Source organism: Zootoca vivipara, chromosome 5 (assembly GCF_965207765.1).
Source record: "Zootoca vivipara chromosome 5, rZooViv2.hap1.1, whole genome shotgun sequence".
In the NCBI taxonomy this organism is placed as follows: Eukaryota; Metazoa; Chordata; class Lepidosauria; order Squamata; family Lacertidae; genus Zootoca; species Zootoca vivipara.
The window spans coordinates 12,998,425-13,020,234 of record NC_142588.1 but is presented as its reverse complement, the minus strand read 5'-3'; the positions used below and the strand labels follow the sequence as shown (position 1 = coordinate 13,020,234).

General features: G+C 43.4%; 1 protein-coding gene across 2 annotated transcripts; it reads right to left on the bottom strand.

Annotated features, from left to right (window-relative positions):
• Positions 1-2,525: 2,525 nt before the first annotated feature.
• Positions 2,526-18,553, bottom strand: PLAU (plasminogen activator, urokinase). Of its 2 annotated transcripts, none has more exons than XM_035138354.3 (11): positions 18,464-18,553; positions 14,226-14,354; positions 13,220-13,277; positions 12,584-12,688; positions 11,621-11,843; positions 10,914-11,005; positions 8,814-9,006; positions 7,428-7,573; positions 6,180-6,317; positions 5,123-5,265; positions 2,526-4,588 (listed from the first exon to the last, which is right to left on the bottom strand). In XM_035138354.3, exons 2-11 carry the CDS (start codon positions 14,283-14,285, stop codon positions 4,400-4,402), a joined length of 1,347 nt encoding a protein of 448 aa, XP_034994245.3. In that variant the 5' UTR covers positions 14,286-14,354; positions 18,464-18,553; the 3' UTR covers positions 2,526-4,399. The 2 variants fall into 2 exon arrangements, with proteins under 2 accessions (XP_034994245.3, XP_034994246.3); XM_035138355.3 differs by having other exon boundaries at positions 11,621-11,795.
• Positions 18,554-21,810: the final 3,257 nt, after the last annotated feature.

Sequence of the window (21,810 nt, the reverse complement as noted above, 5' to 3'; positions counted from 1 at the left end):
TATCAGAAGGCAGCAGAGAGAAGGTGGGGTGTCTGCTCAACTGCCTGTGTCCTTCAATGACTACCGGTCATTGAAATTCTGCTCAGTGTTGATCCAGGGCAGGACTCCAATGTATAGTTAGCAGAATAAAAACATAAAACACGTTGCAGGATTCCCCCCCAAAATAAACCAGAGGCAATTATATTTCATCCAGCAGTGCTTTACTGCTACTGAAGGCAAATGAGCATAATGGTCACAAATGCAATACATTTGGTTGGCACCGTCCATAAGAAATCCACTTGCAGCAGACCTAACTTAGACTTATAATAAGCCTAAAACCTTAACACTAAGCGTGCTAGGTACACCACACCAGGAAGGAAGAAAAAGTGAAACTCAGGCTCCTTCTGGCCTCTTATTATAGTCAGCATGACCTTGACAGAAGATATAACAGAATCAGTTTAAACCAGCTGTACTCAGCTTCTCAGAAGGAATAACCCAAACATCACGAACCTTCTGCCTGTTTCTGTCACACAGAGAAGTTTCCAGAACCCTCTTGAATTAATTAGAACAGCAAAGATCTCTACACATCTCTACACTTGGATCGACTCTGAACCTCGTTTCCTGACTTTCGGCCTTCGGACTACAGACTTTGTGGATGCTGATCAGCCCTCGGGTTTGGGGCTTGGTCATGGCACACTGTCTGTCTGCCAGAGGATAAGCACATATACTAATTATAATACCGGTATGTGCCGGTGCAGACTGTTTCTGTCCAATTTAAACATGAGGAAAGTGGATTAACAGCTAAATAATGCCCAAATTTGGAGAAGCCCTGTGGCTAGCATTAAAATGGTCACTCACTGGGTCCGGCAGTGGGTGGTGCTTGTGGCTTCCCCGTCTTCCTGAAGCCACTCTGTTCCGCAGTGGCCCCATATTCCCCTTCAACCCTGACTTGCCTCAGACCCCCAGCAGGGGGGTGAGAGGGATACACGCCCAATGCCTATGCCAAGGTTTCCCAAATCTGAAATTCAATAAAGTTGTGGCCGTTTTAATCCCAAAAGATGTTGTCATGTCTCCTGTTTGATCCCGAGGTCTGGCTCCTGGAAAGTGGGGGGGACTGTGCCTGGGTACGCAATAATCTGCGCTGTTTAGCATTGCTTTCTCTAGAGAATGTGATCAAAAATGCCATAAATACATCCATAGTGGGTAACTATAAAGCTAAAGGAGATCAAATGATAAAGCACAGATATGAACTCTTATCTAGCTCTGATTTATGTCTGCTTTCACAGTACAGTAAATTCTTCCTGGGCTGTTCACAATCCAAAGAGACAAACTAGCTCCACCTACTGGTATACAAAAATACAACAACTGCTGGGTTTATATTTGTGGTCTGTTATTTAACATCACTCCTGAATGTCACAGTCATCAGGTATCTGAAGAAGTGTGCATGCACACGAAAGCTCATACCAAAATAAAAACTTAGTTGGTCTTTAAGGTGCTACTGAAGGAATTTTTTTATTTTATCAGGCTATATTTTTCGTTTAGTGAAGACTGTACAGTAGAAGCCATGGCTAGGTTGGACATGTGTCTCTCTCTCCCCCCCCCCCCCGACATGTCCTTTTTCAAGGGTAAAATTTCTGTCCAGTTGAATTTCTAAACATTTGCCAAAATGTCTCTGGCTATACTTTCTGGATGAGACAGAGACATAACTAGTGGTTACATATAGTAGGAGTATTTAAAATGAGTCTCATCATAGCGTCCTCTTTTTTGCTCTTCAAAATATGGCAACCCTACGTGACCCACTTTTTCTCTAAGGAGCTCAAGGTGGTGAACAAAGTTCTCCTCGCAATGGCCCTGGTGATGTAGGTAGAGAGACTGTGACTGGTATAAGGTCACCCATCAAGTTTCATGGCTGTGTTAAACTAAGCAGTAAGCTTGGGAAAAGATGCATCAAAGATTTATTTGTGATGGTGAGGTTTCAGTGGCCGTAGGCTGGGAGCACCAACCCTGCTAGCCTTCCTGTTGTCCCTCTTTACAGCATACAGATGTCCAAGGCTGGTCGAAACTGAGCTTAATGTGGTTGCAGATATCTGTAAACTTAAAGGGTGCAGTCAAGCAAGCCAGTGGAATCTGTTCCAATCTGTTGAACATGGCTCTGTAATCGGCAGTACAGCTTGCAATACAGGCATGGGGACCCGACTGTCAAGTGTCTGGGAAGTGCAGTACAAAGTGCTTTGCAAGCCCTGTGCTCAGCAGGTCTCAAGCACCTGGCAACCAGCTGGTTCCTAGGTGCTTGGGAAGCACTTCTCACAGGGGCTTTGCAGGCCCAGCTGATTGGTGGTGCTTGCAAAGCCCCTTTTGACCAACGCCCAAACACCTGACATCATATTTGACACCAGATGGGCGTGGCTTGCCCAAAATGGCCTTGTGGGCCATATGGGAGGCCTGGTAGGCTGGACTCAGCCCATGGGACAAAGGCTCCCCATCCTTGTTGAAAAGGACCAGCTTATTGGTTTGCCACCCCTGAAAGTAATAGAAACAAAAGGAACTCCACACAGCAGTAATATTTTATTGGTGTTTAAAATCCATGATTTACAAACAATAAGTTAAAGTAAGATTATTAAATAACAATTGGGGTTCCAGCCCCAGCACATATATTACATATTCATTGAATAAAACATTCTTTCTTAATAATAATATAAAAAAGCTATTGCCAGGAGCCTTAGGAAAATAGGTAAAATGACAAGAAATATTTACAACGTTCTTCATTATGAGGGACACCCTCATTTGCTGAAGCCTGACCCAATTCAGGGTCTGTAAAATTCTGCAATGTCATAAAAGACCTCTCTGGTCTAGCTATGCTCTGAGTTTTGCCTTGTACACACTATGTATTATACCACAACGGGGTTTTTGTTGTTTTTTAAGCTGCGTAACAGAATTTAGTCACCTTATCATTAAAAAATTGGCAGCTGAAATACTGTCAGCATTCTACACAGAGAGTCACACAAATATGGTAGAACCAGTCCTTTGGGCAGCAACTGGGAGTGCAAATGCCAACATAGAGGAAAGGTACTGATGGTTTTTGTTGAAATAATATTCATTAGTGAACCTTATTAAAAATGCAGCGCTCTTATCTCAACAGCACCTGTGGAATTACAAGTTGTACGAAGCCAGAGATATCTAAACCTTGGAATTAAAAATCAAAATGATTTTTTTTTGTTTCAATTCTGCTTCTTTTCAAAATACTTTCCCCATTGCTATTTTTCAAAGTTGGTAAAAAATGCCAGAAATGGTTTATATTTTAACTCCCCACCCCTTCAGCTTACATTTAATCCTGCCTTTCTTCCATCATGAAGCCCAAATTATGACGGTACCTCATACATGAGCTTCTCACGCAGATACCCATTTAGGCACTGTGCAGCCCCAGACCTCCTGAGCTCCAGCAAAGTGGGGGTGGCCTCATGCACCTCCCTGCAAGCTACTTCTCAAGAAACAACCTGCTCTATGACTCAGCAAGGCATCATTGTGAGGTCAAGAGACACATGCTCAATTGCCTGCTCTTCTAAGTTGCTAAACTGCCTTGAATAAACAGGAGCAGCTTCATTGTAGAAGCAATCCAAATTGTGACAATATCTTAGGGACACCAATGAAGCAGTTCTGGAATCTGCAGGTGATGCCCCACAGCAACCTTTGCGACATTGCTAACTTCTCAGATATTATGGCACATTCAGAACCATTTGGGAATGGGAAAATATATTTGGCTGTTCCTGTGGACAACTCACCATTTCTTGACCTGGGTGATGACACCCAGGAAGTACCTGGGAATTTTGCTTTTGATTGCCCTTAAATGGTTTCCAAATTCAGGTTACCACAAAGGCTTGTATCTTAAACTTGTGTGCTTTTTTTCTTTAACAAACAAACAAACAAACAAACCCTGACACTACACCCCACAGAGATCTAAGGGAACATAGTGAATCAATAGGGCAGCACAGTTGTCCTTAAATCTCATTCAATGAAATGAGTCTGAGTTGTTTTTCTGAATGGCACTAATATTACGTTAGTAGCCAATTTAAAAACCTTACCAAAAAAAACCCCCGCACCTACTGACAAAGTGAAATACTGACTCCTGTAGATAAGGCCACATGTATATTACATTGGCTGGCTAAAACACTCCTTATTTAAATGTTAAATATTGAAGAGCTTCCCCACTCCACCATGGGAGAATGTGTATTGTTCAGTATGGTTTCTGCTTTGGACATAGTGACACAAATGTTAACAAGTTGACCTGATGTTAAGTCCAGTCAAGGTAGCCACCAAAGAGCCGTCAACTCCAAAACAAGGCTTGCCGTTTCAATGGCCTGCAATGTTCTTTAGCTCAGTTCCCATGCTTCAGCTCCATGCTCCATAGAAAGCTGCCATATCTTCATTTAGGAAGGTAGGAACTTTTGAAATGGATGCCGTTCATGTGGGTTTCAATCCAGCGAAGGTAATTTGCGACTCTCGTGTAGACGCCAGGCCTCTCTTTGTCAGCACACCCATCGCCCCAGCTGACGATCCCATATAGCACCATACTGTCACTGCTTGCACAAACCAGGGGACCGCCGGAATCTCCCTGAAAGAACGTAAGAATGATGGTGAGCATTTAAAGAAAGGAAAGCTAGGTAAAAGCACATCTCAGGAATTCAGCTGCCACTGTGGTTGCACTAGTGCCCTATTTTACAATAATGGGACACAAGGAAAGGAAGTGGCCATGGCAGCTTAAGCTCTAGCACAGCCATTCTCAAACTTGGGTCCCCAGATGTTGCACTACAACTCCCATCATCCCTAGGTGCCAAGACCTGTGGTCAGACGTGATGGGAGTTGTAGTCCAGCAACCTTTGGGGACCCAACTTTGCAAAAACCTGCTCTAGCATCAAGGAATCCTCCTTCAACAGATTCCAAATTACAAAGGAGCTGGCTTAGCCCAGCGGGATAAATAGGATCGTGTTCCTTGCTGCAGACATGTATCTTGCAAGATGTTTGGTGTAGTGGGATATTAAATTCTAAATCTTCAGATGTGCATTAGGCCTATTCTAGAGAAAGGGACTGCATTAGCCAGACCATTCTGTTGACATAAAATGTAGACATTGTGCACAAGGAAACTTACTTTGCATGAATCTGTCTGCCACGTTTCATCTCCAGCACAGAACATGTTGCCAGTCACCCTGTCCTTATAGTATTTCTTACACAAAGACTGGGGTATCAGGTTCACATTGGTTGATTTCAGGATCCTTGCGAAGTAAATGTCAGCTGCAAACCAGAAACATGACAGTTGGTTGGGTTATTTTCCTCAGTGAAGTCTAAAGCGATCTTCTTCATTGCGAAAACAAAGCAACTTCAGAGCCTGCCTCACTGAATAGTCTCATAAGCGACACCCAAATTCCTCTTCTTCAGTCTAGCGGATAATGGCGCACAAACTAAATTATGCAAACCAAACACAGCACAATGTCTTTTGTATGTAGAATATGAGTATGTTCGTTGCAGAACCGGAGCTGCAGTGGAGCTGGGTGCACAGAGCACATGCAACCTTAGCGATTGGCCTCTAGCAAGGTTCAAAAGTAAGGATGGGGGACTTGTGATACTCAAGGTGTTGTGAGTTCAACTCCCTGAAGTCCCAGCCAACATGACCAGTGGTCAGGAATGAGGGGAGTTGTAATCTAGCAGCTTCCAGAAGGCTAATGGTTTCTGATTTCTGATTCCTTATGAGGAACGGCTTAGGGAGCTGGGTATGTTTAGCCTGGAGAAGAGAAGGTTAAGGGGTGATATGATAGCCATGTTCAAATATATAAAAGGTTGTCATATAGAGGAGGGAGAAAGGTTGTTTTCTGCTGCTCCAGAGAAGCGGACACGGAGCAATGGATTCAAACTACAAGAAAGAAGATTCCACCTAAACATTAGGAAGAACTTCCTGACAGTAAGAGCTGTTCAGCAGTGGAATTTGCTACCAAGGAGTGTGGTGGAGTCTCCTTCTTTGGAGGTCTTTAAGCAGAGGCTTGACAGGCATATGTCAAGAATGCTTTGATGGTGTTTCCTGCTCGGCAGGGGGTTGGACTGGATGGCCCTTGTGGTCTCTTCCAACTCTATGATTCTATGATCAAGAGAAGGCTAATGGATTCTGATTCCACAATCTGCATTAGGAATGGGAAAGATATCTGTCAACTTACTCTTGTTTTCTCTTCCATAGCCAGAAACTTCACACTGGAAATTGTCTGGAAACGAGTCTTGTGATGGCAAGCAGATGGTCTTCACAGTGTCTGACACTTGTGCACACTGGCCAGAAGATGATCGGATCCTCAATAGGGCTAAAGAAGGAATAAAGAGTGCATGTCATATAGGGAACCTTCTATCACTAACTCATTAGAAACAGAATAATATATATTTGGAACGATCAGTTCCAGCTGCTTTTCCAGACGACATATGATTATAGTCATGTTACTGCATTTACTTGTATACATAATCCCTACCTCTCGCTGATAATTTAGATTGCGAGATCTGATAAAAATGTAGCTTAAAATGGACTCTTTTATTATGTTCAGAAAATAATAGAGTGTTTTAATGACAATAATAAAAAAGTATATGTACTTTGTTAATGTGCATCTCCCCTCTTAATTTCCTATTATTTATATGGCTGGTATAGTTTACTTGTTCCCACCCATAAATGTTACATTAATATTTCATATAACATATTATATGATTCCCCATTTTCCCCCCCCTTTATGTATTGTATATTTTTCTTTGCTGTAAGTGGCTTGAAGACCTTGGGTGACAAGCGACTAATAAGTTGGATAAATGATAAAAATAATTTGTTTAACCACAGAAACACATTGCGAGCATTTCCAGGAATGGCTAGAGATAGTGAAACATCCCCAACTCAGGGAAAATTAATCTCTTGACTGCCTCAGAGAGAGAAGAGAAGAGAAGTCATCTTCCCTGACTCTCAAAGTATTTTCCTTACAATGATCTGATAGAATACCCACCCCCAAACGTTTGGTGAAAGAAGATAGCTCATTCGTACCTGTATCTTTTCCTAAGCTATCATCTGCAGTCATTTTTGCATCGTTTGCAAATATGGGGATGATGTCATGACAATGAAATACGAGGAGTTTTGCTGTAAGGCTGTGTAACACACTATAATTTTTAAGGCACATTTGAAGCACATTCGTTCCGTCACTATCAAAGGATTCTGGGCACTGCATGTAACTCTGTGAGAGGTAAACTACAATGACTAGAATTTTTTGGCAGAAAGAAAGGGCTTCAAATGTGCTTTAGAAGTACACAGCCTACACCATTTCTCACTAAAAGGGGCCCTTATTTTGCAGCAGTACTCGGGTGAAACATTTGTGGCTCAGTTTTTTGCATGCTCGGGTAAAACATGTCTATGATTCAGAAGGGAAGCTGGAGATGTCACTTACCAATATCATTATTATAATCCGTTCTCTGAAGTGTGTAGTCCTCATGAATGACAACCCTATCAACATTAAATTTTTGCTCCTTCGTATCATCAGTATACAATTCAGATTTCCCGAGAATAACATTCAGCTTGGATACCTCAGGGGTGCTGAAAAGAAATGAAAACATGGATTAGGGGAAAAATTATACGGGGGCATATTTTCCCACTCTCCCTTTCACATTTGCTCAGTTTTCTGCCTCGGTCACAAGAGAACGGAAACATAATTTTGCAGTCCTCTTTCTTGTTTGAGCCTCATTGTTTTGCTAGGTGAATGGTGGGGCTTAAAATTTAACATGTCTCCTAGCACGTGGAGCTATTCTGTCTTAAAAATAGAGACATTTGAGAACATCTCATTTTGAACCAGCAGAACATGAGCCTATATCAACACAAAACTTTTTTTATAGAAAAGGATTGCTTTTTACAACAGACTGTTTCTCATTCCAAAAAGTTCTAAAGCACCTACTCCTGTGTTACATAAGCCTTAGGGTATGATAAGGGTACATTCCTTCTGGTCTAGAACACATTTGTGGATGAGAGTTAAAATTTGTTTGTATAGGGTTGTGAAATTTTAGCATACAGATGGGTTTTATTAACTGAGTAAAAAAGTCTCTGTTAACTGAAAAAGTCATCAACTTTTTAAAAGCTAGCTACTTCTTAAAAACACACAAGTACTTACAAAAACCGCAATTTGTAGGCACTGTCAGGCAAATATTATTTACAGCTATCAGGTGGCCATTACAATATAAATGCCAAAAGAAAATATATGTAAGTTGGGCGATTAATCTAGGAGAAATATAACTTTTTACTTATTTATTTTTATTATTTACTTTATTTACTTTTACTTATTTACTTAGTTTTTTCTCCCTGTATTTTATTCTGTGAACCGCCCTGAGATCTTATGATGAAAGGTAGTATCTAAATCAGGCATCCCCAAACTGCGGCCCTCCAGATGTTTTGGCCTACAACTCCCACGATCCCTCGCTAACAGGACCAGTGGTTGGGGAAGTTGGGAATTGTAGTCCAAAACATCTGGAGGGCTGAAGTTTGGGGATGCCTGATCTAAATCTAATAATGCAATGAAATGAAATGAAATGAAAAAATACTTTCAGGAACACCATTGGCCCAGCCAGTTCATTGGCCTGTTGCCAACATTGCCTAGCCATGGGAGTCTTTCCCCAGCCCTACCTGCGGAAGGAGCATGAGACCTTTTGCACACAGAGCATATGCTGTACCAATGAGCTAAAATCCCTCTCTTTCAGAGTATGGGACATTGACTAAGGGATCTCTATCTAGAAAACAATTCCCAAGTGGAGAATTAAAAGGAAAAAGTTGATTGTGAAGTACTTACTTGCTTCCGAAGCAGTGTGCCGCTGTCAGGACCCAACACGCATCTATGAGGCTACCGCCACAAAGAAACTGACTACCTCCTCTCTTATCGGTGTGGTAGATGGTTGCTATCCAAGGCTGAGACTCAATGGGTGCTTTGTAACCACCCACAATCTTGAAGTACTTGCGGAAGCTCCTCTGGCCACATGTGGCTTCTGTAAAAGGAAGGGAGTGTCTCAAGGATTTGCCCCAGCGAAGAACAAACATAGCTTTAGCTCTTCACAATAAAGACTAGGTCCTCAGGGTAGCAAGATCCCCATGAAGATCTGCAAAGTTTGGCTGCCCCTCACAAATTTCTAGGCCAAGATTAAGGTCTGATCAACACCGTCTGCCAGATGATATGGAAACATCCTTCCTGAATTTGTACCGCTAGGACTGCAGGTGAGGGGATCATATATATTTTTAATGCTTCCTCTGCATAGACTGCTCGCACACTGGGGAACAGACTAAGCGGAAATCCTTCTACTGAACATGCTAGCTGTCCATTGACAAATTATTTTTGTCTAGTTAACTTGCCAAAGTTAGTACCTGGCCCCAAATAGGCATTTCTTCAGCTTGATGCGCTTGGCTTCATTATGAACCATGCACCACTTCCATCTCAGACTGAAAACTTGAGTTTCTGAGTTTAAGGAGATCCTTGAGACATGCGATTTTGAAGGGCATCTGAGTAAAGATATCGGATGCTCTGGAAACCATGGGTTGTATTCAATGTAATGCTAAGGAGCCATCATCTCAAGCATTTCTGACTGCCAGATGGAATGACCTCCCCTCTCCTCCCCCTGTTTCTGGGGGATTTCCTGGCCCTTTGGAGCAAGTTGGGAGAAGGAATGTGGCTGCGTGGGAGGGGGAAAGTACCATTGCACTTGTGGAAATGGTTGCGTTGGCTTCCGTGACCACAATGATTTAGCTGAATATGGCACTAAATCATAGCTGCCAAGTTCCGGCCTGAGAGATAAGGGACTGGACCGGAAGTAGCAGACCGGAAGTAGCGCTGCAGCCATTTTGGAACTAGGCAAAGCAGCATCAAAAGTCGCTTCTGAGCATGCTCCGCCCAGTTCCAAAATGGCCACCGTGCCAGAATAAACCAGGGGGAAACAAAAAAATTGGCTGGGGACAGCTGGAAAAACGGGGGTTTCCCGGGGAATATGGGAGACTTGGCAGCTATGCACTAAATGTCCTAGGCTCTTTGCATTTGTTTTGAGCAAGCTTAGCTGCATGCAAGATTTTAGGAAAAAGTATTGAGACATGTCACTTTCAGAGTGCCCAATGTTCCTACTGAGTTTCCGGTCACCTTGGAAAACTACATTTCCCATAGTCCATGGTGCACTGGATGATACTGCCCTGGCAGTCCAGTTGCCACAGAGATCTTCTGGCGGCGGCTGCCAAGTACATTTTGGATGAAGGTTTGTAGGTGGAGATAAAAATACACACTATGGAGAGTCTCATTACAGGAATCTATGGGAAACATCAAGGGACCCAATTATATCCAATAGCTTCCTCCTGAGAAAGTTTATATGACTGGTGAAATTAATCAAACTTGCTTCATCTTCCTATATGGAACATTTGCTTCTGGTTGCTGACTGTGCTGTTATCTACTGTCTGAAATGCTGTCTTCACAAGCCTGAGGAAAGAACTCTTTCCTAAGGAATTAGAAGCAGTTAGAAATTTGCAGGCACTTGAGAAAGGCTGTTCATTCAAATGGATTTTTTTTGCAAGTGGTTTGCAGTTGCTGAGTATTTTATAGTATCCATCATTATTTGGGATTGTGTATGTAGTCTCCAGTTTGTATTAATATAACATAGATAACTGGCTCTCTTTATTTGTTGTGGGCAGGGGGTGCTGCGGGGTTCATGGTTATTCAAGAATATCCTGGTGTCCATCTCCATTCCTTGCTCCCCATCTTTCTTTGCACTGCATCTTGCAAATTAGATACTTGTTTGCAAAGTAAGCTTTTGGACACACAGAATTTTCTGCCCCTTGAAACAGAATCTGAACTGGTTGTTGTGTACTTTGCTTTGATTTTAAAATTTATAAGTATCTGGCTCTCTAAGTAATAATATACCTTTTCGGCATTCGTCGATTTTGCAGGATGTTGAAGAGGTTCGGTAACCCTTCCTAACGTAACACCACGGTTTGGATCGGCCATCTGGATTTCTGAAAAACAGCGGAATATTGCCTTCAAAAGAATGAACCTCAGTAATACCAACGCCCACCTGCAGGGGTCAGCAGAATGTCTCCACTTCATGTAGGTCATAGTACTGTACAGTATGCTGAAGTCATCTAGTAACTAGTTCACCTATATTCTTAGCAATGCTAGTTAAATGTTCCTGCAGGGCACTAATCCTGCAAACTACCAAGTATAACTATTGGCAACGTTGAATAGAACCCTTGAATCTGGCATAGTTGCCTAAAGAAGGGATTTCAGCAGGTGGGGCAAGGTGCCCCAGGCAAAATAACTCCTTTGCTCAACTAGGTACCAGTAGTTATACTTTGTCCTCGTCATCCAAAGAGAACCATACGGAATCCCTGTTTGCATCAACAAAGATAATGGGAATGAAACCCTAACCATTCTTAAAAGTACAAGTTGTCTTATAGTAGAAGATCTAGTCATTCACCACAGTTGAAGTTCTTGCGGAATGCCAGTCAGACGATTTGATGCGTTATTATTCAAAAGCACATCATGGCAACTGTGGAACTATGGGTCGGGGGAAGAAATAAAAAACAGGGCAGCTGGACCTATAGCAGGACATTCCGTTGCATTTCAGTTACCTGCAGAAGTTGTGCTTTCCTAACCCAAGTTTCATGGCATTCTCCATGCCATCATGATAAGGCCATCTCTGCAGCGAAGGGGAGTCCCAATCCAGGCACCTTTCACCTTTCTCATTCACCGCCAAAGTCCCTCTGTAGTCCTCCCCATTGTCTGTATAGCAGCGACTTTCAGCATCTGTCGAGAAAACCAGGATTGTCCGTGCTGCTGATGGAGAATTGGCAGCTGAAAGGTTCCATGGAGTCCATTGAGACAAAGGATTTTTATCATGTTAAATCTGCTCATTGACTTGCCAGTGCCAGGATGTTCTTGCCAACGTGTCTCTTTTTTTCTGCATTTCATTTCTCTCTGACTTTGTGGTTTACAGTCCCAGCCCACCAACCCTATGTATATAAACGTATAATTTGGGGGAAGCGCTTCACACATTTCATGAAGTGGGCCCCATGAGATTTTGCTGTTTTGCTGCAACAGACTAACATGGCCCTGCCTCTGGATTCTGGAAGTATAAGGCCAGATCCAGCAAACCAATTCCACTAGTGGAAGCCAGCTCAAGGGCTCCCACTAGCACAACAGGGATTTTTCTGCCCCCCCCCGCACACTCCCCTGTGCTTCCTCCAAAACTGCTCTGGAAAGTTGGGAAAATCCACAAAACAGTGCACAGGAGCGGGGAGGGAGAGGGTCATCATTCCATCAAGCAAGCAGAGATGATTGTGCAGGTGGAACAATCACCTTAGTGCTGCGCTGATTTTTACTGTACCTTTTCAGATGCCCGTTCTCAACCCCCAAAGTGGTTTACAGCTCAATAAGCCTCCCACCCAAACTCTTGTTTCTTTTTTTGGGGGGGGGAGTGTCCAGAGTGGCTTTGTTAGTTCCGGAAAACTGGGGACTTTATTGGCATTCTTTAATTTATAAAGGCCAAGAGCTATTGGGTAAAAACGGAAACAAGTTTTGAAGTGATCACCTACCGATTTCACAGTGGTCCCCACTATATCCTTTGGGGCATAAGCAATGTCTCATTCCAGAAAAGAGGTAGTAGGAGACACAGGTTCCTCCATTCAGACAGGTGCAACCTGCAAACAAAACATTGCAGGGGAATTGTAGTATGCCACACAACATCTCATCACATCCAAATGCATAGCAAAACTTTAGCGGGCCCCTTCTTCAAGGCAGCCTTCCTCATCCTATTGCCCTCTAGATATTTTATGCAACTCCCATCAGCTCCACCCAGAAGACTGCTCTAAGAAAAAGAAGTTTTGGGAAGAAAGACCTTGGAGAAAGATGTTACTTTAAATTTAAATAAGTTATGTATTGCTTAAAATTTCTGGAAGAAGAAGACAGAGGGAGGAGAGGTCCCCAATTAAGATGTTTCTGCTGCAGATTCCCCATCCGTTGCCTTTCCTTCCATGGGAATCATAGTGTTTCTTTGAGAGAGGGGAATTGCCAGGAGATATTGCAGTGAGAAAGCAGAGGGTGATGAAAGGGTTAAGCGGTGCTATCTCAAAGAAGGGGCTATCAGAGGTGCAAAACAAGGAATTTGGCACTTTGTCAAAGAGCAGCAGCAGTTTTCAGATGTCAACAAAAAGCTGCAAAGATTTCTTTACCTTTATGTTCATATTTAGCTTTGCTTCCCAGTTTGCGATCTTTCCTCCAGTGGTGAATCTAAGAGGGAACAATGACAGACACAAGTTATTCTAAAGGAAAAATAAGAAAGCATTAGTTAGGTGAAGCTAATCCTAAATAATTCCCCCTCCCCTTATTTTCATTTCCCTCATAACAACCCTGAGATATAGGGCAGTTTCTTACAGATTATTTCGCTAAGCTTTAGGGTGTAAAGCAGGGCTAACCAACATGGTGTTCTCAGATCTTGTTGGACCATCATCCCTGACCACTGTCCATACTGGTTGGGGCAGATGAAAATTGTAGTCCAATCATATATAATGGATGGCTTCTGCAGATGTGTACTGCTGTGCATTAAATCAGGGGTGGCTTGGACTACATGTATGTATGTATGTATGTATGTATGTATGTATGTAATCTGTTCCATAATTCATATCAAAAAAATTTGTGGAGAAGAGACTTTCTGCAGCTAAGTCACATAGGGTGGGGCAGGCAGAGTCATATCTAATCTTCTGTGATTTTAGAGAGAAGCGGGCAGAAGGGTGAGGTGAAGGAGGAAGCAGAGGAGTCAAGGGTTTGGGAAAGAACTAGACAGTTGCTTGAAAAAGCAAGGTAAGAAGGGATAGCTTTAAAAGGCAGGTTGGAAGAAGCAGTCCAGAGAAATGAGGAGAGGAGAGCAGAGGAAGGAGTCTGGTCTCTGTGTGTGTGTTGTATGGACTGGGAGATGGAAAGGGCAGAGAGGTGTTCAAAAGGAAGGGAACGTTGAGGTACAGATATTGCCTTGAAATAAATATGTAAAAAAGTATTTATCAGGCTATATATCCCAGAGTACAACCTCCTGCAGGCACCAGCAGTAATAAAAAAAGAAACAAGTTGCTAAAAATAGGTTTGGGCCATGGGTGAAAGAGGAAGCTTTGCATTTATGGTCAAACATGGAAATAAGCACAAGCGCTTGTCAGTTGGAGTTCCTGCCACAGTTGCAAAACTTACTGATGTGATGTCTGTGACGAGAACGCTCAGCATTACAGAGATGGTGACGAGTAACTTCATCGTGTTGGGCAAGAGGTTCCTATTTCCACCAGTTTGGTTCACTTCCTGGGTTCTTCTTTACACAGGTTTCTGCAAGCAAAGGAATAACCCCAGGTTTGTAACATGGAAGAAAGATAGGACCAAACTGGTTCCCCCCCCCATTCTTTCCAACTTGAATAGCCTTTCGTTGGCGATGGGTTGTGTTAAGCTGCTTTTCTCTCTCCCTGTTCCAAACTCAAGTTGAAGTTGAGGATGTCTATCAAGGGAGAACCATCAGCAGGATGATGTCTTCAGGTCCCACCTGCCTGGTCCTCCTTAACCTTTTGTGCCTCCTTCTCTCCAACACGTGGTAGCAAACTGGGTGATCGACACACAAGGCTCTTCTAATCCACCACAGTGGCCCCAGCCCTGGTTGTAGCTCTGGAGGCAGATGTGAGCTTTTCCCAGAAAGATGAAGGCACACACTGTTGCCCGTCATCCTACTATGCACCACTGGCAAACAGGTTTCATAGATTTCTGCAGTGTTCTGAAAACCTGCTCGGCCAGAAATTATAATAGAAATGTGTGTACACCGAGAGCAACAATATCAGTATCAAGCTGCTTTTAATTCTGAATTCTGAATTATGAATTTTAATTCATCTGTCGCCAGCCTATTGCCCAATCACAAGAAATAAGCATAACAGGCAATTCGTGGTGCAATCTCTCCTGCTTTCCACAAGACAAAATCCTGCTCTTTATACCTGGACTCCTTCCTCAGTTTTTGCCTTTTGAGGAAATAGTGTTCTCTTGAGCTCCTTTTTTGTCAGAATTACTAGAGGAGAGCTGCACCAATGCAACACCCCTGTTCTAAATATGTGATATGAAAATGCCCCATTGATTCATGTGAAACATACGCCTACCTAAGTGGCATTTTGGATTATTACACTGCGAGGGCTATGCCAGTCTCAGGCAAAAAGCACTGGTCATATTGTAATCACACTTGCCTGGAAGTAAATCCTATGGTGGGAGTATTGTTTAGTTTGCTATTGTGTTATGTGTTTTGTGGCTTTACACTGTAAGTGGCCCTGGAATCCCTGGCTGAAGAGTGGTATATAAATTTAAAAAATAGTAATAACTCAGTGAGGCTTGCTTCCAAACAGAGCAGCATATGATTGTGCTGTGAATGAAGAAACACTTTAGTGTTCCCTTTTTCTTTTCTTTTTTTACCAATAATGACACCATTTAGCAGGCTGTCGGCATTTAGCAATTTATTAATTTGATTTCAAAGTGGTAGACTATAATTATTGAGCTTTAAATCAATCTGGCAGAGATTTTCTCTCTCTCTTACAGAAAGTGTGCACGCACATAGCAGGAGATTGCTCCGTTAAAAGCTGGTGCCTTAACTTCACGAAGGGATGAACTCATTCTCAAAAAAAGCCTGAGGTTATTTCATCTCTGCGTGTAGGGACAAAGCGCAATGTTTCAGGAAGGCATTTGGAAATAAACGGGCACGTCTATTGCCAAATTTGGTGACAAACCACCACCTGCTTGATTCAGGCAGCCCTTCTGTTGAAACTTAGGATTAAGGGGTAAGCTGTGCAAAAGGCTGATGATGGAGACTTAAAATATCAGTTTTAACTCGTTCACCTCCAGTTTGTAATTTTCGCAAAGTTAAAAACAGGAAAGCAAAAGTGCAGCGAAATAAAATCCCATTGAACAAAATTGGGACTTCTGAGCAAGAAAGCGTAGGATTGGGCTGCATGGCTGCAATTCTATGCCCACTCACTTAGGAGCAACCCTTGCTGAATCTCATGATTTACAGTACTGGGCTGTAAAACAGTTGCATTAGGAGAACAGAAATTTCGAGGGATCCAGAAACTTGCATAGGGGTGTCCTGTTATGCTGGCATATCTGCCTGTCTGCTTGGTCTGTCCTGCTTCTGCTATACATTCTCAAGCTTCAAGCCGCCTTCAGCTTTCCTAGTGATCACTGTGCAGGTTGTCACTTTCCGCCTCTGCTTTCCCTGGTGACTTTCGCTCACTTGGCCACTGACACCCACGCAGACTTGGCTCTCTGATTGGAGCGATCCCTGATCTGCATGTCTACGAGGTGAACACCCTGCGCTGGCATGTGACTCACACCAGCCCCGGCTATCGAGGGCTGGAATCCCGACAGCACCATCTCCTCAGAGGCACCTTTCTTACTACAAGTAAGTGGCGCCTTTCCAGATCTTATCCAAGGCAGGGCACAGCTGTGCTGAAACCAAGCAATCCATGGCTGCCACCTGCTCAAATTAAAATGAAAACAATCATCCCAACCGTTGCTCACTGGTATAGGCAAATTGGCTGCATTATGTGCAAATTTAAACCTGCTCGATAAATATTGCTGAGACTGAATCCTGCAGCCTAGGAAGGACTCATTGGGCAGATATTAACCACCTGGTCCCTCTTAGGCAGGCATCCCCAAACTTTGGCCCTCCAGATGTTTTGGACTACAATTCCCATCATCCCTGACCACTGGTCCTCTTAGCTAGGGATCATGGGAGTTGTAGGCCAAAACATCTGGAGGGCCAAAGTTTGGGGATGCCTGCTCTTAGGCATTGAGGTGTTGCCCTCTCCTTCTTCTGATGTTGCAGACCATCCAGGTCACCCTATTTTCCAGGGACAGTCACGGATTTGCAGAAGCCATCCTGGTTTCCGATTTGATCCTGGAATGTCCTGCTTTTCTTTAGGACGTCCCTCTTCTCATTGGAGAAATGTTGGAGGGTATGGAGTTGTGTGACCCCCCAAGCCAAGGAGATAAGTAACTATACAGCCTTTAGAAGGCACCTGAAGGCAGCCCCCGTATAAGGAAGTTTTTAATGTTTTATTATGGGTTTTTTATATGTAGGAAGCTGCCCAGAGTGGCTGGGACAACCTGGTCTGATGGGCAGGGTTAAAAATAATATTATTATTACTATTACTATTATTATGGAATAATATTATTATTACTATTACTATTACTATTATTATTATTTTCACCAGATAAATGTTGGAGGGTATAGATGTGTTGTCCTTCTCCTGTCCATTTTGTATATATACCCATTAAGCCCTCTATCATAGATACAGGGCAGGTATTTGCACGCCTTACATGTGAATGAGAAGTGTGACTACTGTACTGGCTTTGTCAATGGCAGCTTGCCCATTACTTTTACTATGGCCACGTCTGCCATGCTTATTTGCTGGCTCCTGTTCAAAGAGTGCTGGCTTGCTGAGCAACAATGCTGCACACTGTGTTTCCCAGAAGCCTGAGCCTGCCTGCAGTGCAGAGGGATCAAGGTGCGGGTTGGCAATAGCAGGGCACATGGAATCACATCGTAGCATCAGGGCGCTGCCTTCGTGCCTGCTGAGCCCCTGCCCGAATGGTCTGCAGGACCGAAGTTCTAAGTGCAAGTTGAAAAAGCTGTACCATCCCAATGAAATCTAAACGGCAGACCCAATTGCCTCAAAGTGCAAGATACGGTAGATGCATTTGACTCCCTAAACCGGATCCTGCCGGACAGCCGCAAAGAAACAGCAAGATGAGAGACACTGGAAAAAATAGCTTGTGTGTCTTTCATCTGCAGCTAAAAATTCAAAAATTGGCAGATAGAAGTCTACCCCATTCTCTCTAAAAGCACTTGGTGTAATCATAGGAATGTAGATCCAAAGCAATACAAAGCTACAAGCAATGACAAAACTGCCTGGATGGAAACTGACATGTCAGAACACACTGAAATTGTGTTTAGCCTTTAGCCTCAAACGTTCACAGTTTCATTGCAATCAGATATTGTCTCCTAAGATCTAATGCAGGTTCAAAACCAAAATAGACCATATTACAGCAGGAAAAGATTCAATAACTTGTATTAAAACACAAGCAGACACACATAATAAAGACATATTCACGTTAAGTATAATCACAGCGTTCTATTCTTTTTAAATTGCCAATCTTGTTTGGAAAAACATATTCCAGACCTTGCAAGACTCTTTTGCGTGTACAATCAAGCCTCTTGCAAAGAGGCATTTATTGCTTTAAAAGGGAGCATCACAACAATAAAGCTTTGAGATGACTGAAAAGAGAATAAAGTCTTCGCATTAAAAAGTTGCAGCCATCATTCAAATGGGCTCTTTAAAACTTGTGTGTGGGCAATAGTTAATATAATTATATTTAATATAACTAAGATTTAAAGGTGTTGAACTTACCAGATGGAACAACAGTGGCAAAACTGTGCTGTGTTCCGTGATGTATTGCGATAGCCGAAGGCTTAGTCTCTCAGTGTGCTCACTTTGACTGTTCTGCAGAGGAAATATAACTCTATATAAACCCTCACATAGAGCACTGATTGGACGGCTCTACCCTATGATGCATTCCAGCTTGATGACAAGAATGATATCATTCCACACTGCCTGAAGGTTTGCACCACTAGGGGGATTCAGTTAAAAAAAACAAAACCCATAAATTTAACTCTTTGCAAACAGAAGTCACAAGTGACTCAATGAGGGGATTTCTAAAGCGTTGTGAATTGCAGTTTCACTACAGAAAGGAGTATCATCCATACTATTGTATCGTATGTGCCTGGAGCTAGATCTTCATCCAGATCCTCGCAGGCATACTTGATTAGCAATTGGTGTTCTTCATTACCTTGGAAAAGTAGGGGGAAATCCTTTGCTGGAAGAGGAAATGAATATTTGGCTTTTCATCAGCAACATGCTCAGGGACAAAATTAGATGTGTTAACATATTTTTTTCTTTTCATACCTACTTGAATTCCATATGCTTTATCACTCATAAGTTAAATGTGCCGTGGAAGACTTCAAAGGAATGGTTTTATTTAATAAAAAGTAAGCATCCAAGAAATAGAACAGGGCACACTGAGTGGCCCTATCATTGTTGTTGTTGTTTAGTTGTTTAGTTGTTTAGTCGTGTTCGACTCTTCGTGACCCCATGGACCATAGCACGCCAGGCACTCCTGTTTTCAACACTCAGGGCTGATTTCCTTCAGAATGGATAGGTTTGATCTTCTTGCAGTCCATGGGACTCTCAAGAGTCTCCTCCAGCACCATAATTCAAAAGCATCAATTCTTCGACGATCAGCCTTCTTTATGGTCCAGCTCTCACTTCCATACATCACTACTGGGAAAACCATAGCTTTAACTATACGGACCTTTGTCGGCAAGGTGATGTCTCTCTTTTTAAGATGCTGTCTAGGTTTGTCATTGCTTTTCTCCCAAGAAGCAGGCGTCTTTTAATTTCGTGACTGCTGTCACCATCTGCAGTGATCAAGGAGCCCAAGAAAGTAAAATCTCTCACTGTGATCAAGGAGCCCAAGAAAGTAAAATCTCTCGCCCTATCATTAGAGAGTGTGAAATGGTTGCCCTCAGACGGCTAATTTTGGGCATCATAAAAGGACAGCAAATTGTTAGCTATTTAGTTTATTATTATTACACCGTTCCTGTTAGGAAGGGTGAGAAGTGGAATCTGTCTCAGATGCCAAAATAAGGCAACTGACCCTTGGGTAATATGGGGGCACCAATTGCTGCTCTAGCTAAGTCAGTGGTTCTCCAAGGGTGTGGCAGGAGAGGATGGCAAGCGTTGCCGGAAGATTAAAGGACAATCAAAGAAACATGGAAGCATTTAAGTGTAGTATAATATAGTATAGTATCATATCAATATATATATATTTTGTATATACAGCCAAGTACCCACACCTTTCTTCAAAAGCATTGGCTATTTTTCTTCAGTACTCCATGACATCCTACCGTGTTTCCCCCTTTTTAAGACACCGTCTTATAACTTTCCCCCCCTCAAAAAACACAGGGTGGCTTACTTTCGGTGGGATGTCTTATTTTTTTATTACCGGTACGGTTTTTACGGTTCAGGGCGCTGGCTCAGGGCGCTGCTGGGCTGTCTTGAGTGCTCGGCGCTGCAGCAGCCCCCAGTTCCGGGTGGCGGGGTGGCAGGCGTCTTTGGCCAGGCAGAGGCCGCTGGCTCATGCACTCCGCCCGCCGCTGCAGGGCGCTCCAAGCTCCTTGGCCGGGCCAGGCAAGGAAGAAGCAGTGAGCCCAGCAGTGGCGGCAAGCACGGAAGTGGCAGGGATGGCGGTGGACGAGAAGGCAGAGCGCGGGGATGCAGCCAGCAAGGCGGGAGCGCGATCAGCTGTTAAGCAGAGCTCTTGGAGCGCCTCATCATAGCTGATCGCGCTCCTGCAGTGCTGGCTGCATGGAGTGACTCTGTGAGTGGAGGTGCCTGTGGAGGTTGGTTTCCGCGGCGCGGAAGTATGGCTTATTTTCGGGGTATGTCTTATATTTCTCAAATACTTAAAAACCCTGCCATGGCTTACTTTATGACTACGTATTAAAAAAGGGGAAACAGGGTATTGTGAACAGGGATTTTCAACTCTGACAAATGGGAGAGCAGAAAAGAGAGAGGCTTCTTTGCAGGGCCGGCGCATCCATTAAGGCGAACTAGGCAGCTGCCTAAGGCGGCAAAATGGAGGGGGCGCTGGCCAGCCTGCCCGCTCCCCCCCCCCCCGGTGCTGCCTGGGGCTGCCTCCACTGCACCTCTCAGCTGTTGAGTGGCTTCTAAAAAAGGTCAACAACTCTGGGAAATGGGGGGGGCACCAGAAGGTGATCTCACCTAGGGCGCAAAAAACCCTAGCACCGGCCCTGCTTCTTTGGGTTGGTGAGGATATGAGTTTGTCTTAAATAAAAACATAATATAAATGAGATTACCCAGCAAAAGCAAGCTCATACCTTTCATTGAATTTCTGTGCATACTAAAGTACATGTGTAAGAGGCTCACGTATAATTATATTCTGGGAAAGATTCATGTCATTATGTAGCTGAATTGCTTTATACTTTCTGGATATCCATTATTATATTATAATTTCTATGTTATAAATCAAGCATGGCTAGGAGCTGTTTCTGTTTTCCAATGTATTTCTTATCAATAATAAAGATGGTGTGGCATGAGCAATTTTTTATTCTGAAAGTGTGGCGCAGGGAAAAAAGTTTGTGAACCCCCCAAGAAGCCGTTGGACTCCAACTCCCATCAGCTCCAGCAAGCATTGCCAATGGTCAGGGAGTTGTAGCATAACTCCATACCCTCCAACATTTCTCCAGTGAAAATGGGGACAGCCTAAGGAAAAGCAGGACATTCTGGGATCAAATCAGAAATTGGGATGGCTTCTGTAAATCTGCAATGTCCCTGGAAAATAGGGGCACTTGGAAGGTCTGGTACGGTGCAGTGGTTAGGACTCCTGGACTAGGACCTGGGCAAAACCTGGGTTCGAATCCTCACTCAGCCACGGAGCTCCCTGGGGGACCTTGGACCATTTGCATCATCTCAGCCAAGCCTACTTCATAGGGTTGTTGTGAGGATTCGATTGATGCCAGGAGGGGGATGATATACACCGCTTTGAGCTCCTTGGAGGAAAGGTGGGTTATCTGCTCAGCAAAGACTATGTCACATAAGCCTCCCTTAGTGACTGTATTAGCATTGTACTAACACTGAGATTGATGGCAATTGAGCAATGCTCCCCCACTACCACC